Source organism: Tachysurus vachellii, chromosome 2, assembly GCF_030014155.1.
Source record: "Tachysurus vachellii isolate PV-2020 chromosome 2, HZAU_Pvac_v1, whole genome shotgun sequence".
Classification (NCBI taxonomy): Eukaryota; Metazoa; Chordata; class Actinopteri; order Siluriformes; family Bagridae; genus Tachysurus; species Tachysurus vachellii.
The window spans coordinates 15,964,069-15,981,727 of record NC_083461.1 but is presented as its reverse complement, the minus strand read 5'-3'; the positions used below and the strand labels follow the sequence as shown (position 1 = coordinate 15,981,727).

General features: G+C 39.2%; 3 protein-coding genes across 7 annotated transcripts; 2 read left to right on the top strand and 1 right to left on the bottom strand.

The window, feature by feature from the left end:
- The first annotated feature begins 79 nt into the window (after window positions 1-79).
- LOC132838855 (archaemetzincin-2) lies at window positions 80-3,123 on the top strand. Of its 2 annotated transcripts, XM_060859479.1 has the most exons (8): window positions 80-372; window positions 465-513; window positions 778-1,130; window positions 1,207-1,380; window positions 1,606-1,734; window positions 2,016-2,179; window positions 2,417-2,593; window positions 2,729-3,123. In XM_060859479.1, exons 3-8 carry the CDS (start codon window positions 848-850, stop codon window positions 2,849-2,851), a joined length of 1,050 nt encoding a protein of 349 aa, XP_060715462.1. In that variant the 5' UTR covers window positions 80-372; window positions 465-513; window positions 778-847; the 3' UTR covers window positions 2,852-3,123. The 2 variants fall into 2 exon arrangements, with proteins under 2 accessions (XP_060715462.1, XP_060715453.1); XM_060859470.1 differs by having other exon boundaries at window positions 465-1,130.
- Window positions 3,124-4,725: 1,602 nt separating this feature from the next.
- Window positions 4,726-8,715, bottom strand: LOC132838800 (monocarboxylate transporter 7). Of its 2 annotated transcripts, none has more exons than XM_060859393.1 (6): window positions 8,573-8,715; window positions 7,033-7,288; window positions 6,777-6,920; window positions 6,179-6,307; window positions 5,146-5,955; window positions 4,726-5,034 (listed from the first exon to the last, which is right to left on the bottom strand). In XM_060859393.1, exons 2-6 carry the CDS (start codon window positions 7,268-7,270, stop codon window positions 4,877-4,879), a joined length of 1,479 nt encoding a protein of 492 aa, XP_060715376.1. In that variant the 5' UTR covers window positions 7,271-7,288; window positions 8,573-8,715; the 3' UTR covers window positions 4,726-4,876. The 2 variants fall into 2 exon arrangements, with proteins under 2 accessions (XP_060715376.1, XP_060715383.1); XM_060859400.1 differs by having other exon boundaries at window positions 7,033-7,250; window positions 8,573-8,702.
- A 41-nt stretch (window positions 8,716-8,756) lies between these two features.
- Window positions 8,757-17,658, top strand: arsg (arylsulfatase G). 3 transcript variants are annotated; one of them, XM_060859328.1, is made up of 12 exons: window positions 8,757-8,855; window positions 9,193-9,416; window positions 9,563-9,750; window positions 10,032-10,079; window positions 10,577-10,685; window positions 10,793-10,927; window positions 12,298-12,491; window positions 12,678-12,758; window positions 13,244-13,352; window positions 13,442-13,562; window positions 13,667-13,757; window positions 16,505-17,658. In XM_060859328.1, exons 2-12 carry the CDS (start codon window positions 9,193-9,195, stop codon window positions 16,867-16,869), a joined length of 1,665 nt encoding a protein of 554 aa, XP_060715311.1. In that variant the 5' UTR covers window positions 8,757-8,855; the 3' UTR covers window positions 16,870-17,658. The 3 variants fall into 3 exon arrangements, with proteins under 3 accessions (XP_060715311.1, XP_060715303.1, XP_060715319.1); XM_060859320.1 differs by having other exon boundaries at window positions 10,790-10,927; XM_060859336.1 differs by having other exon boundaries at window positions 8,792-8,855; window positions 9,245-9,416; window positions 10,790-10,927.
- The last annotated feature ends 1 nt before the right edge of the window (window position 17,659 follows it).

The following is a 17,659-nucleotide window of genomic DNA, read 5'->3' as shown; positions in this document are numbered from 1 at the left end:
TACACATACACACACACACACACACACACACACACACTATTATTTTGAAGGTAATTCTTATCCCGGAAGTCTTGCGTAATACTGACGTCAAAGCCTACAGTCTTCTTTGACGTGGGTTTCCGGGGACTTTCGCATTTATGTCGATTGGCATCAATTTTATTGGCGAATAAAAAAAAGGATTTTCACAAAGCACTTTTAAGACCACTGGTGGAAAAACCCTGTAGATTCTTTATGGCTCCACAGTTTCTGTACACAGAGCTTTGATTGCTCTGTTATTGCTGTACAGTTTTACACTTTTCTGCTTCTGTTTACTTTCACCAAATGATACAGATAACAGTTTTGACATCATTAAAGATCATTATCAGGACTGTGGTAAGTCCTGTTTGTGTCAGCACAGATGAACGGAAATGTTATAATCTAAACATATATTTCCATTTTTATTTTATTCATTTATTTTTTTCCAGAGTTTCCTTTGTCCAGTCCTGGGAATCCACTGACCTGCACTTTTGCAAGGTTTTCTCACTTCTAACACACATAACATAACTCATGACTATGATAAATATATGATGAGTTGTATCTAGTGTCTTTGGGACAGCGGTGTCCAATCTTATACACAAAGGGCCGGTGTGGGTAAGCATAAAGCATAAATTGCTTGGAAAGCATAAATTAGACAAGACTGGGGTTGAGAACCCATGAATTAGACCTCAGTTGATCTGTGTATGGAATTGTTACTTCATGAGTTTGTTTTAAACTTGTGTCTTGCTGCATTTGCTGAAGATTAATCCATCGATCTTGAAGGTCTTCAGCTCATTAGCACAACAATAACTACTGAGACAACACAATCAAGATGCAGTGCCTTGAACATCCTGTGGAGAAACTGCGCTCAGTTCTTCTCTCCACCCGTAAGGATCTCATAGAGGCCTTTGAGCACTACAGCAAAGAGGAAAAGCGGTTTCTTGAGAAGGGTCTCCTCCCAGACAGTCGTCTTTTCACTGCTATCACCATTCACTCTGAATCTGACTGGATTCCTGCACACCCTCAAGCTCCTCAGGACTTCCAGAGCTTCTACAGCAACCCATACCGCAAAACACCTGACCCTGGCCACAAGACCATTTACATTCAAACTATTGGTTAGTCAAAATCCACATATGATTCAATGTTGTATACAGAATAAGTTGCTTTGTAATGTGTTTCTATGGTCCTCAGGATCTTTTGGAGATGAGGATGGGGTCACTGAGCAGTATGTGGAGTGGCTGAGGGAATACTGCGAGGCATTTTTCTACGGCCTGGCAGTCAAGCTCTTACCAGCAGTGACCATTGCAGCCACCGGCTGTGCATTTCGTGTCAACAGCAACACAAATAACCTGCAGCTTCATGCTGGTGAGTACTACTACATACTAGAGGTCATGTTTATTGAGGCTGCTTAGAAATTGTTGAAATTTAGGCCACCTAATCTTAATGTCCTGCAGAGGGCACTCAGTTTTCAGAAAAGTGAATACTGGTGTTTACAACCAATAGTCTTATACAATCTACACTATCCAGTCTTTCATGTCTTTTGTTCTTTTCAGTTTTTAGTCTCCAAAGATTTTTTTCCCTTTTTCTTAGGTGACCTCTTGGTATTTTTGAAAAAGAGGAAGCCAAAAGATGCGTTTTGCATTGTTGGGGTCACCGTGATTGATCTGTACCCAAAAGACTCCTGGAATTTTGTCTTTGGTCAAGCATCTCTCAGTGAAGGTAATATCTAATTGTGTTATTACCAGATTTGCCTTTATTTAGGCAAACATTTCACATGTTTACATTTCCCTGTGTATTACCAAATAATTTTACACATTCAGCATAAACTACACAAAATACATGATTAATTCAAACTAGCTTTTAGAATACACACATTAATCTTTTAGTAAATGCAGTTGATGAAACAGAAGACCTTAACATAACATTTATTTCATTATTGTATCCTTTGTAAACAAACTGCTGTTAAGACTTGGCCTAAATACAAACAATTTATGCTGTAGGAATGGGGGTTTTTAGCTTTGCAAGGTATGATGATGACTTCTACCACAGAAGTTATGCTGGTCGGCTGAAGAAGAAGGTAAAGCTGAAGCCAGGGGACTACAGAGTATTTCAGGACTGCTACATACCTCCCATTCGCAGCACTCTGCTCTTCCGCTCGTGCAAGGTTTGACAACCATAAATGGACACGACAGTCTTCTTAAAACTCTAAATTATGGCTGTACAACTTTTAAGGAAAATGTTGGTGACATTTTATTTTCCAGCAGAACCACATAATTTCTATTTTTTTAAATATAATTTTTGCCTTAATAATTAGCCAGAGTTTGTGTTTAGGATTTTCGAAGATTATTGCTAAACAGAGTTGAATGATTCATTTTTTTTTTTTTTTTTGCTAATTTGGCAGACCGTGACCCATGAGATTGGGCACATATTTGGTATCGAGCACTGCCAGTGGCTCCAGTGTGTTATGCAAGGCTCCAACCATTTAGAGGAATCAGATCGTCGTCCCTTAGACCTTTGCCCCATCTGCCTCAGGAAACTACAGTGTGCCATCGGCTTTAAGATTGCAGACAGGTACAAGGTATGAAGGAATTATTACATCTTCAAATACAGAACAAAACCAGTACATTCAATGAACAGTGTGGTCTGACAAATACTGAGAAGCTACACTTAACAAGAGTTATGTAATTATGTTAATATGTAGTGTCTCGTACAGGCTTTGCTACAATGGATAGAGAATGGAAGTTCTGACCATCAGACTGACAAGCCCACAGCAGCTTTCCAAGACTTCAGACAGTGGCTATCTATGTGTCTGAGCTTGTTGGAAGATGAAAGCTAAACACAAAGCAAAAGTGATATTTAATGTATGACAGCGATGTTTTGTTTAGATCAAACAAGATAGATTTAGCTCTGTAGAAACTTTAGTGTAAATAACAGATGTTTTATTACAAAAGACAAGAATTTTCAATGTACAACACTGCTTAGATTTGTCTGAAATATAGTACTTTAATTTAAAACAGATTGCTATTCAAGATACATACAATCATACTTTGTGAATGTACACTATAAGCACTTTCTTTCTAAACATACAAAATAAAGTCTAGTTTTAAAGTTTGTAGTACTGTTGGAATGATAATTTTTAAACAAGCTACAATTAGTAGTTGTCACAGTTTACCTGGCACAGTTGTAAAAGATTTGCATTAGAATCAAATGAAATAACACTCACATTCTCATCACACACATTCTCATATTTTGAGTGTCTCAGGCACGCTGTGACGTTCACAGTTGAGTTCATATTACTGACCATGAAAGAACAATCATCCACTTTGTATTGACTTCAGATTCTCAATATGACAAATGTCTAGCATTCACAGTGATTCAACGGCAGTGTGTATTGTCCTGAATTTATCTAAATATAGACGTGGAAGCAACATCATGTCATTAGGAGAAAGAAAGTTAATTGGTCCAAATACATGAGTTTAATGAAGCTGCAGCTTTTCATGATTCTGTACAAAATGCTTCAGGAATAAAAAGTGAAGATAAATCAAAGGAAAACAAAATGAAACAAGTATGCTTCATTTACTATAAGCTTTGAAGTGGTTTGTTGTTTAACAAGGAAACTTGTCTAATACTGCAATTTATACCCAATAAATTACATGCAGTTTAAATACTTTAGTGAAGATGTCTGCCACTTCTAATGCTCACCATCACTTTTCTACTTGTCCTGTAATGACCCATATATACTGTAGTGTACTGGAACTGCATCAGGGTCAATGGGACACTGGGCTGCCAGGTGTCACATAATATAAGTGTCACATAAAGTAATAATCACATTTCTTGGGCAAGAGATATTACAATGGTAAAAAGTGCATGTCAAATAAAATAATCAACTCTCAGTACCATTTTGTCTTCAATATAGCCTCATATCTTATTTCGCTATGCAGTTGACAGTTAAGGACATCAGCGGGAAGGTAAACTAATTTTTATGCAGTGTGCATGTGTGTGAGTGCATGTGAGAGAGGGAGACCATTTAATTCTCTTCTTTACTCACTTCTACTATACAAATAAAAAATCTTAGTTGTATTCCATAAAATAAAATCTCAGATTAGAGCGATTTTTTTAACACATTCCAACTGAAAATTGACTTCATAAGATAAAATCATTAAAATTATCTGCACTTTTTGTTAGACTTAGCAAATCTAGTGTTGGACATAGAAACATAAATTAATAACAAACATCCAGTGCACTTTCTACAGAAAAAAAAAAACTATTTTAATTGTTTTCAGTCCCATTACATTATAACGTATTTCTTATTTCGTATTTTCGTATTTCGTATTTCTCGAGTTTTTATGCTGGATTTATCACATGATTCAACTCATTGTCAGTTTCAGGAATAGTTGAAGCACTGGCGTATTGGAGAACAATGTAGCCTCTCAACAAGAGCTTTGTAGTTTAAAGAATGGTTGTATAATACTGGATGTATAGGGTGAACTTCTATATGGCTAAATATATGATTCAAGATATGAAGGTGATTTGCATCAGAATCATAAAACAACAGCATCATATACTACTACCACATATATTCCAAACTTACACCTCTTTGTGATTGGTGTGAGGGTAGATACCCTTGTTGTTTTTGCTTGTTTTTTCTGAGTAATTATTGTTTTTGAATATATGTGATCAATCAGATTTACCTTGGTTTGGCATCAATGTGATATGCAGCTTGATACTGTTCCATGTTCAGACATCCACACATTTGCCAGTCGCAAGCTCAAAGAGAATAGAAGATTAACCTTGTGAGTTATGTAGAATGCCACCTCTAGAAATTCCTCAGGCATGACTTTATGCTGACCTTTGCTCAGCATCAAAGGCTGTTTTGGCAAGTGCTGATCTTTTTTTTTGGGCACAGAAAACCTGTCTTTACTGGACGTACCAGTCCAAGAAAGAGTGCACCTATCCCTGTACCAGCAGCACAGGAGTAAAAGGCAGAGCTATAATTCTGTGTGATGTCCACCAAAAAACCTGCAAAACATTTAAAACACATCATGAACATACAATCATAATTTTTGTACAAAAAGAAACAAATTTGATATAAAATAAATATATTTAATATAAAACTGCTGAGATGTGTACCTCCTAAAGGTGGCCCAGCAAGTCCTGCAACGCTCTGGATGCACACATAGACACCTACAGCTAATGACATTCTGTCTATGCCTACTACGTCATCCTCTGCCAGCATGGGGATATGTGTGGATGCAATATTGCCTAACAGAAAACCATATAAGACACAGCAGACAGCCAGGCCCCAGAAACCTTCTACTACTGTGAAGATCATTAACACTAGACATATCAGAAACACACATCCAAGTAGGACAAATATCTTCCTAATGCAGCCACAGCTCATTATCCAGCCAATGGAGAGACGTCCAAAGATCTCGGCCACCGCCATTATTGACAGCATGTAGGCTGCTTTGTCCCTTTCAGTTCCCATACTCACACTGAACTCCACCACATATAGATGTGGGGCAAAGAAGCCCAGTGTTGCAAAAAGACCAAATGCAGCATAACATAAGAAGCTGCCTTCCTTTAACACAGAAAGGTCAAGGAGCTTGTTTCTGCCCAAACGTTTTGTATCCTTTTCACATTGAGCAGTCTGAAATGTGTCTCCATCTTTTTGTTGTCCCTCTGTTTGGAGTCCCCCTTCCAAATTTTCAGATGACTGCACAACCAAGCCTCTGGAGCTCACTGAGCCACTGAATTCAGTATCAGTGATAGAGTTCTCAAATTCCTGCTTTCTCAGAGGTTTGGTTAAACATTCTGTAGTTTCTATCTTGATGATCATGGGGCGAAGCAGAAGTCCACAGACAAGGATGGTACCCTGTAACATGCCAAGCACCACCATTGTGTATCTCCAGCCAATATGTGTCTTAAGTGCAGTAAACGCTGCAAAGATTGCAATAGGCAACAAAACGTTTTTTTTTTTTTTTATCTGATATCAAAATTACAACCTGGAATTGCTGTGGAAATAAACAGCACTGATAATAATCAAATTGTTAGTCATAATCATATTATGTTGAGTATGTATAAAAAAAAATCATATTGTAATAGCACAGATACTATTAGTTGAAGTAACATGACGCTAGTGTTTGAGCATGAGCGTTCTCACCTGGTCCAAAAGCAAATATGGCAAAAGATTCTCCTGTGGAGGCCACTGCAGTGACCAAAGATCGACGTCTGCTGAAGTATTGGGACAGTATGGTGACAGTTGGGAGAAATGTCAAACAGTAACCAAGTCCTGCAAGGATACATATTCAGAAACTGCTGACAATTTTTTTAACACTCCATGCTATTCTTTTGTGTTATCTGTAACCTAACAGGCATACGACTATTTCTAACAAGAACTAAGATACTAATGTTTTTTATTACTAGTCTATTACAGCATTCTTTAATATAGAGAAGGACTTGAAAATAAGTGTTTTGTTAACTTATTTATTTTTATTTAATTATTTATTTGTAAATGTATTTAATTATTTGTCACATTTTATATTGGTTTCATTCTGATTTTTTTATTTTATCCTACAAATGCAACTTGCTTTGCGATGATCAAAAACTTTTTAAGGCTTTTTAATCATAAGGCTTTTTTGAGGCTTTTTAATCATATTTCACACAATTAATCCTCACAGTTACTCATGCATTACCATTACCAGACTACTTTAGATACTCACTTAGTTCATACCTTTTTTATAGTAAATGATTCTGATTACCTGAAACTATCCCGATTGTGATGTAAATCTGATTTATGCAGCTGGTGAATGCAGTGCATATTGTTCCCAGGCAAGTTAGGAATCCTCCAAGAATCACAACAGGCTGGTAGCCAAATCTGTTGCTCAGCCCAGTGGACAATGGTGCTGAGCCAACAAGCAATATGTAGATCAATGAAGATATTATAGTAATGAGTACACAGACATTAAGTATGATTTCATTCAAAGCTAAGTTCGAAAAGGTCCACATATATCTTACCTGTAAATGTCATTACAAACACACATATTGAGATTATCCATGAAACCCGACTGTTGGTTTCATTAAACTCGCACATCAGATCGTTGAGGAATATGCCAAAGCTTTTAATAACTCCATAAGTGAAGATCTCAACAACAAAAAAGGCCAAAGCCACAATCCAACCCCAGCCACCATCTGGTACCTCGGAATATACTTTAGGTCCCAGGCAACCTCCTGATCTGAAGAGCCACAATACCATAATCAATGATGTCAAAAACTGTAGAAAAAAAGAGTAAAGATGTATTTCAGTAAATTAGTTACCAGTGTCTATGGTGACCTTTGATAAGATGATAAGTGTTTTTAGGGCCCTTGAACTCTTGGATAACACCATCTGATTCAATTGTGGGATAGTTGGACACCAACTATCCTATTCTTCCTATCCCACACTTATAGCCTGACTCTGTCTTTTACACCATTGTGAGGATCCTGACATTTCTTTCTACTGAGACTACTTAAGTGCAAATCGCTCTCTGCGAATCTTACCCCAAGTCCTACTTGCCCACTGTAGCTCATCTAAAATGCCTAATCCCATTGCTGCCTTCCATTCACTGGCTACCTCTAGGTGCTTGCACCTGATTCAAAACACAGACGTTTGTCTACAAAGCCAAAACTGGACCAATCTCCACTTTCCTGTCATACCATGTTCTGCACTACATTCCCTTTGAGGCTCAAACACTGCTCAAATAGAACCTCCATCCATCAAAATATAGACATTCATCAAGACTCTTCTTTGTACTGACACCCAGGTGGTGGAATGAACATCCCTTAGCTGTTTGAACAGCCAAGTCACTACCAGTCTTCAAAGAAAGACTGATAATCTACCTCTTCACTATGTAATATGTGGATGTAATATGTAAGGAAATTCTGCAATGAACAGTGAACACAGAAAATTGTAAAATTTAGAGTATATGGACAACAGTATTTTTAAAAAGTACTTCGGAAAATTGCTTATAAATCATTGAGGTATATTGACCATCTTGAACTTAAGGTTCTCTATAAACATAAATATACCTCAAGTCAATATTTCAAAAGATTAAGATAAATTCATTTTCCAAATCATTTTATCCCGGTTGCCTCTGTGGTGCAAAAAAAAAAAAAGAGAAAAAGAACAAATGTCCAAGCTGGTTTATGTCAGTTTGTCCTTGTCTAATGCTGATTTAGCTGGCAAAGGTGCACAATTATGTTAGTGCCTTCATGTGAGTTCAAATCTCAGCACTGCTAAGCTGCCCAGTTTGGAATTTGAGCAAGACTCTTAGTCCTCAACTACTCAGCTGTATCCTGTCTCAATTCACAATTCTAAAATTAAAAAAATTTCCATAGAAATATTTATTGGTTTCTGACAGTAGTGTGTTAAAGAACATATTAAACAACATATAGGCATATCAGATGCTTGTCCAATCACAGCCACTGCCTAAATCTTTTATGCGCATTAGCCTTTACTTAAATTCAATATTTAGCATTAAAACTGTTACAGTTCAGATTAAAATCTAAAGGTTCTTACCTCTTTTCCAAATTAAGGATAGTAAACACACTATGTTGGTGGCCTGCCAATGCCGTGTTCTCTCATCTAAGAGTACATGTGGTGTGTGAGTTGCTGTTAAAAAAATCTGCTTGCCTGATAGGAGGTTACAGCTGTGTGGACTGTGAGGATTGGGTTACAATGGTACACTCACTATGGATTGAGAAATTCAGCTCTCAACCCCCTCTCCCATGAACTGGTATTCAAATCATTGATAGGCTTACCTTCTAAACTGCTGTGTATGATATGCTGAGCTGGTAGCAAGGTACTGAATTTGATTATGCTCTTCTTCCTGTTTTGGTGCATTAAACACTGTTTGTTAGTCTGTTATATAATAATTATTTCTGCTATTCAAGGAAGTCCTTTAGGACTCAATGGAGAGAACAGAATTCAGTAGAAGCTTAAGTGTACATAGGGTTTCATTAATGCCTTCATTTTTCATATTTGATTAAAAATGTATTTGTAGTTTCAGTAGGTGAAGATAATTAGAATAAAAAGACAAAATTAAGCCTTTTTTATTTATTTTCTAAATACGTTTCCCCAAATTGAATATAACTTTGTACAGTTTCTAGACTATTACACTTTCTGATTTTGCATTCCAGATGGTAGAAGCTGGAGCCTGTGTGCTGCTTTTATTTTGTTCCCTGTTCTCAGGACTGGTATATTACAGAGACTTTTTTTTGGAACATGGAAACAAGGTCACGACGAAAGGAAAGCCAAATTTCATTATTATCCTGGCTGATGATATCGGTTGGGGCGACATCTTGACAAATGAGTTTGACAATACTACCCCCTGGCTGAATATGCTAAAGCTGGAAGGCAAAAGGTACAGTGCAGTGTAGATAAAATCGCAAAGATTATTTTTACAAATGAATTTTAGATGTACACTGTTTTAGTAATTAAACAAATGAGAAACATTACATGAGCCCATTGGTCACTGCATATTTAAGTGGAATCCTGATTGTGTTTCAGGTTTACAGATTTCCACTCTCCTGCTTCTACATGTTCCCCTTCACGTGCTGCATTACTGACTGGTAGACATGGCCTACGCAATGGAGTCACTCACAATTTTGCAAAGGGGTCTGTTGGAGGACTGCCACTTAATGAGACAACATTTGCTCAGCTCCTACGTGATGCAGGCTACTACACTGCCATGATTGGTAAACATAGCACACTTTTGAGAGTTATTCAGAGGAACTCTCTGATTAACATTCAGATGGTTTGCCCTTTGTGAGCTCAGAGAGACCTGATGCTGTGGTTACTTCCTGATTAATGCATGCAACACTCTAACCACAGCAACAAGTGTACTGAATGGCAAAAATGAATAGTTATTAATGGAACATGTTGTATTTTATTGTGGTGATTTTTATAAGTATGGAATTTTCAAGTAATTCAGAATATCTTAAAAGGATTGCACTTCTGTCCTTATTTCTGGTTATAGGAAAATGGCATCTTGGACACAGTGGTCTCTACCATCCAATCTACAGAGATAAGTGCATTAAAGCCACATTTGGCAATATTTTATACACACTTACTATCCATTTTATTAGGAACACCAACACATTATTGCATTTTTCTGATCATGTGGCAGCAGCGTAATGCCCAGCCCATCTGGTACAAACATCCTACAAAGTTTTAGAGATCATACTTTTGTTTGAGGTGAACATCAGAAACATCAATCTGAAGCTCTTGACCTGTATCTTGACCTGCATGTTTTTTTTATAATATGCTGCTGCCACATGATTGGCTGATTAGATATATATATATATATATATATATATATATATATATATATATATATATACAAATTCACATGCTAATAAAGTTGATAATGTGTGTGTGTTTGTGTGTGTGTGTTTGTGTGTGTTTGTGTGCAAAAGATGCTATAAACTCAAAACATAAATATTTCAGCCCTTTAATTGTCACTAATATGGACAGTTCAATAAGATATTACCTTCATTTGCATCTGCTTGTTTTTATAAACAGGATTTGAATATTATCTTGGTATTCCATATAGTAATGACATGGGCTGCACTGACAAACCTGGCTTTGATCTGCCCAGCTGTTCCCCATGTGAGCAAAGTAAACACAGTAGGTGAGAATATACACGTTACATATGCTAGCTTGCATATCTGAAATGACAAGATGTAGATAATCTATTTTGATGTCTTTAATAAAAAGTGCTCAATTTCTACACAGCAGGAAAGATGGAGGATGTGACGCTAAAACAGCATTACCGCTCTTTGAAAATCAGAGTATAGTTGAACAGCCACTGGATCTGTGGGCTCTCACAGAAAAATATGCTAAAGCATCAGTCACACAGATTTTGACTGCAAGGTATTTACCCTATGAATATTGTTTCTTTCTGTTACTGTTCATCTAAACAGCCAGCTTGCAGACGCTTATATTGTTTGAACAGGGTGAGAAAGTAGAATGGTTATGGGTAGAGTATTTCATTTATTTTTGGTATTTCATCAGAATATTTCATAATCATGCACATTCCACTTGTGAATGATTCGTAAAGAGAAACAGTTCATTTGCCCTGTCTCACTAATACATGTGACCAAGTTACTGCTTAACGGGTCCCAAATTGCTTAATCTCAACAGTAATGCCTTAATGCTGTTGTACTCATCATATGAATTACAGATCTTCACAGGAAGGGTAACTGTTATATTATGTTCAGTCCAGTCGAAAATGTAGACAATTTAGACCAAGCTGTTCAGCTAACGTCTTCTTCATTATTGCTTTTTAATAATTAAGTCATTAAGACACATGGAATTATTCAATAACTAAGAAATGTGTTAAACAAATCAAAACTGTGAATTCCTGATAAAGCTTGGCATACTTCTTGCTGTCTAGCTGTTTTTAGCTATCTGTTTTTTTTCTAAAAGATCTAAATGAAAGGTACTGCTTATTAACATACATTTGGATTCATAAATATATTCATACATGGGAATTAACTTTATTATTTACATTTGTAACTTTTATTATTGTGTCTTTAAAGAAATGTTCTCCCTGTGTTTTTTGGGTATGGGAAAATGCTATATGTGCCTGTATTTTTAGGTTAATGTGCTGAAAAGAAATTAATCTGTTAAAACAAAGCAAAATCAACAGTTTTTTTTGTTCAAAATCATAATATTGAACTGAGTATAAAAGCAATAGTTTGAGTAGAAAGCAGCTGGGAGACTTTGATCTGTCACTGTGACAAACAGAGTCTGCAAACAGGCCTGTTTAGTTTAACTGACCAAGCACTGACCTTTGAAAAGGGTAGATCACAAATGGCCAAGATATTTGTAGACAAGCTTCTCTTCTTTCACATTCATGCTGTGTACTGTAAACTGAACCTTAAGGCAACGTCAGCACCGTTCCACATCATATATCATACATACACAACCATTTGAATTGAATAGATTATGAATATCTTTTCAAGACTTTCTTTCTTTGAATCTCATGTTGTCATAAAGCAAAATGTGTGTATACAGTATGTCCATATGTTAAATGCAATCTATTTTTTTTTCTTACTAGGCACTACAACGGAATATATAATGGAAAAATCTTTTTGCTTTTTATTTATCTGTGAATTGCTCACTATTATGGTAAAACACTGTTACCAATAGATGATTTGTGATCGTAATCTTGAAATAGATCAATATGATTGCCGCTTCACAGCACTACAATACAGACAGTATATGGTTTGTCTTTGTAGGAATAAGGGGCAGCCTTTCTTGCTCTATGTGGCTTTGGCCCATATGCATGTTCCTCTGTTCCATAATCGCTTCCTGAACGTGACTGCAAAAGAAGCTTATTCAGCCAGTCTTAGAGATATGGACAATTTGGTGGGACATATCAAACAAGTAATTGAGACCTTTCGTATTGAGAACACACTTATATGGTTTACAGGTAAGTTTAAAATATCATTATTAGGTGAACATTAACAACGTACACTGATAGTGGTGACACTTTTTTCTACAGGTCATAGAGAGTAGGGAATGTGTTTTTTAAGCTAGTTAGTTTTTTTATGGAGTAAAGGCATATCAGGATTTTGAGAGAGCTGTGGATGTAAAGGTCTCAATGTGAACCTTTTAGGTGATAATGGCCCATGGGAACAGAAATGTGAGTTTGCAGGGAGCACTGGGCCTTTTCAGGGAAAGTGGCAGACCAGCAGAGGTAATGAAGCAAAACTACCATTCTACCATTTTCATATACTCTTAGAAAAGAAGATCTAGAACTCGTAAATATTATGTGATTTGTCCTTCAGAGCAACTGTTAAAGGTTTACTGTATATTTTGAGAAGAGTTTTTCCTTTTCAGAGAAAATTCCAAATAAACGCCTGGCAATAAAGCTCTTTCTTATTCTGATTCTTTAGTAAGGTATGAACTAGTGAAATATACCCCATGTAGAGAATGTTTGTTGTAAATGAAAAAAATTCTTGCCATTATTATAATGTATAGTGTGAGTAATATTTGTAATAAATTTCTAAGACTATACTTTTATAGCAGTATGTCAGGGTGCATTTCTCTAGGATCCACAATACGATAAAGCCACTTTGAGTATCTATATCTACAGATGCTTTAATTTTAAATTTTAAAATTAAAGGGCATTGATTTCTTACACTTATTGAATTTGAACGTATTGAATTTTCTGATGATTAGGTGGCGGTTCCGCCAAGAGGACCACCTGGGAAGGTGGCCATCGAGTGCCCTCAGTGGTCGTTTGGCCAGGGAAGATATCACCCAACACCACCAGCAATGCCCTGCTGAGGTAGAAAAACTTCTTGCTAAGTCTCTAAATGGAAAGGAAACCTTGTATTGACTTTACAAAGACTTCATTCCTTTCCTTTTTCTGTTTAGTGGTATGGATATCTTCCCCACAATCCTCTCCTTGGCTGGTGTGGACCCTCCTTCAGACCGCCATTATGATGGCATTGATGTAGTACACATCCTGCTCAATGGGTCTGATACAGGACATAAGGCAGGACCACTTTTTGTGGCACAGCATGAGATAGTTTAAAAAAGGGGATTTGGATAGAGAATAGCATAGATTATACTGTAACTGTTGCTGTTTTCCATCATCAGAGTCTCATGCACCCAAACAGCGGGGCAGCAGGGCAGTTTGGAGACCTGCAGACTGTCAGAGTGGGACATTACAAAGCTTTTTACATTACAGGTCTGGTGTAATTCATGACTGACTAATCATGAAACAATCTACATTTATTGAGGCGAGTAAAATTTAACGAGTGGATAAAGGAGTAAAAGCTAACAAAGGTTTATATCATGATAATATGATCTATACAAATTACTCTAAAAGGTTCAGCTAAATAGTATTGTGCCACTTGCAAACATAATCACATTAGTGACCTTGTTAAATGGAATTTATTACCAGTACATTATATTAACATTAAAATGATTATCCATCCATCCATCCTTTTTCTACCGCTTATCCGGGGCCGGGACGTCGGAGCAGCAGTCTAAGCAGGGACGCCCAGACTTCCTCTCCCCAGACACTTCCTCCAGCTCTTCCAGGGGAATACTGAGGTGTTCCCAGGCCAGCCGAGAGACATGGTCCCTCCAGCGTGTCCTAGATCTTCCCCGGGGCCTCCTCCCGGTTGGACATGCCCGGAACACCTCCCCAGGGAGGCGTCCAGGAGGCATCCGGAACAGATGCCCGAGCCACCTTAGCTGACTACTCTCAATGTGGAGGAGCAGCGGCTCTACTCTGAGCTCCTCCCGAGTGACCGAGCTCCTCACCCTATCTCTAAGGGAGCGCCCAGCCACCCTGCGGAGGAAACTCATTTCGGCCGCCTGTATCCAGGATCTTGTCTTTTCGGTCATGAGCCAAAGCTCATGACCATAGGTGAGGGTAGGAACGTAGATCGACTGGTAAATAGAGAGCTTCGCCTTGCGACTCAGCTCTTTCTTCACCACAACAGACCGATATATCAACTGCATCACTGCAGAAGATACACCGATCCGCCTGTCGATCTCCCGCTCCATCCTTCCCTCACTCGTGAACAAGACCCCAAGATACTTAAACTCCTCAACTTGAGGCAGGATCTCTCCACCAACCTGAAGGGGGCAAGCCACCCTTTTCCGGTTGAGAACCATGGCCTCGGACTTGGAGGTGCTGATTCTCATCCCCGCCGCTTCACACTCGTCTGCAAACCGTCCCAGTGCACGCTGAAGGTCCTGATTTGAGGAAGCCAACAGGACAACATCATCTGCAAAAAGCAGAGACGAAATCCTGTGGTCCCCAAACCGGACTCCCTCTGGCCCCCGACTGCGCCTAGAAATCCTATCCATATATATAATGAACAGGACCGGTGACAAAGGGCAGCCCGTCTGACTTACTGCCGGCAATGCGAGCCAAACTCCTGCTCTGGTCATACAGGGACCCCATATAGGGACCTATATGATATAGGGTCATATAGGGACCCCATACTCCCAGAGCACCCCGACAGGTCACCACGAGGGACACAGTCGAATGCCTTCTCCAGATCCACAAAGCACATGTGGACTGGTTGGGCAAACTCCCATGAACCCTCCAGCAACCTGGCGAGGGTATAGAGATGGTCCAGTGTTCCACGACCAGGACGAAACCCGCATTGTTCCTCCTGAATCCGAGGTTCGACTATCGGCCAAATTCTCCTCTCCAGTACCCTGGCATAGACTTTTCCGGGGAGGCTGAGGAGTGTGATCCCCCTGTAGTTGGAACACACCCTCCGGTCCCCCTTCTTAAACAGAGGGACCACCACCCCAGTCTGCCAGTCCAGAGGCACTGTCCCCAACCTCCACGCGACGTTGCAGAGGCGTGTCAACCAAGACAGCCCCACAACATCCAGAGACTTGAGGTACTCAGGGCGGATCTCATCCACCCCTGGTGCCTTGCCACTGAGGAGCTTCTCAACTACCTCAGTGACCTCAGCTTGGGGGATCGACGAGTCCACAACTGAGCCCTCGGCCTCTGCTTCTTCAATGGAAGACATGTCGGTGGGGTTGAGGAGAACCTCGAAGTACTCCTTCCACCGTCCGAGGATGTCCCCAGTCGAAGTCAGCAGATTCCCACTCCCACTGTAAACAGTGTGCGCAGGGCACTGCTTCCCCCTCCTGAGGCGCCGGACGGTTTGCCAGAATTTCTTCAAGGCCAACCGATAGTCCTTCTCCATGGCCTCACCGAACTCCTCCCAGACCCGAGATTTTGCCTCCGCAACCACCCATGAAGCTCGCTTGGCCCTCCGGTACCTATCAGCTGCCTCCCGAGCCAACCAGGCTCGATAGGACTCCTTCTTCAGCTTGACGGCATCCTTTACTTCCGGGGTCCACCACCGGGTTCGGGGATTGCCGCCACAACAGGCACCGGAGACCTTACGGCCACAGCTTCGAGCGGCCGCGTCGACAATGGAGGTGGAGAACATGGTCCACTCGGACTGGTTGAAGCTCTGCCGGAGGTGGGAGTTGAAGATCTCTCTGACTGGAGACTCTGTCAAACGTTCCCAGCAGACCCTCACAGTACGTTTGGGTCTGCCAAGTCTGTCCAACTTCCTCCCCTGCCATCGGATCCAACTCACCACCAGGTGGTGATCAGTTGTCAGCGCCGCCCCTCTCTTTACCCAAGTGTCCAAGACATACGGCCAGAGGTCAGATGAAACGACCACAAAGTTGATTATCGACCTCCGACCTAGGGCGTCTTGGTGCCATGTGTACTGATGGACACCCTTATGCTTGAACATGGTGTTCGTCATGGACAAACTGTGACTAGCACAGAAGTCCAATAACAGAACTCCACTCGGGTTCAGGTTGGGAGGGCTGTTCTTAAAATGATTAGTTATTTAAAATTAAGAAACGTTTATGCTTCAGATTCCAGATATGCATGTTCCTCTTACTTTGAAGGAATGAACTTCCCTTTCACTTTGCCAGGTGGTGCAGAAGCCTGCAGAGGAGGAAGTGGAAAACAGGAACTTCATGATCCACCTTTGATTTTTAACCTGGACACAGATGAAGCAGAAGGATCACCTCTGGACCCAGCCAGCAAAGAGTATCAACTCATCCTTAAGGAAGTAGAGAGAGAGCGTGAGGAGTTGCTGTGGGATATTGCCACAGACAATGTATCTACTGCAGATTACACTGTATCCCAGAGTGCAGTCCCTTGCTGTCAACCCCAGAACCCTGCTTGTCGATGCCATAGGAGTGAGAGAACAACACAAAGTCATGCATGCTTGAAGGAGTCAAATGCAAATGGTTTCAATGTTCCTAGAAGAAATGTACAGCTAGGTCGACTATAAGAGGACAACATGGTGGTGTAATGTTTGCGTTGTCTTCTCAATGTTTCTCTGATGTCTTCCCACTGTCCAAAACATGTAAGTTTGTGGATAGATGGACACTAATGTGCTACATGGTGTGAATGGCTATATTAATGTCTGTGGTGTGATAGACTGATATCCTATCCCGTGTGAATTCTCCTAGTGTTCCCAGGATATGATTTGGACTCACCTCAATGCAGTAAATGACTAAATGAATGAATGGAAGACTGAAAGATAAATATGTTAATTTTCTTTTATTATGCTAGATTACAATACAGTCAAATCCTCAATTAAAGTGTGTATCATGTTTTGACATAGTATGTAGTTCACACTTATTTTCATTTAAAATGATAATTTTCTATATCTAAAACATTAATGAAATAAAATATTGAGTGACGTTAACCGTTTTACTCACACGATTTTACATGACATTAATATACATCTAAAATGAAATTGTTCAAGGAAGATTTAAGAAAAGTTTCATAAACTCCAGATGGGACAAAGCTGTCAAAACACCACTGTGTAGTTTTTATAACTTGTTTGTCCTTGTAACAGTTGTGGCCCTGTAGGCATCCTGAGCATTACTTTGTTTTCTCAAAATCTCTGCAGGACAGCAAAAGCTGATGCCTGCTAAAAAAATGTGGTTCTATACTTTTCTGTGAAAATCTTTTGTTATATCTACTTATCAGTTGCTGTTGATATATTTTTTTAAATATTTTTATACTCTTTATATATAAGGTATATGAATAAACACTGAATAGTTTTGTGTAAT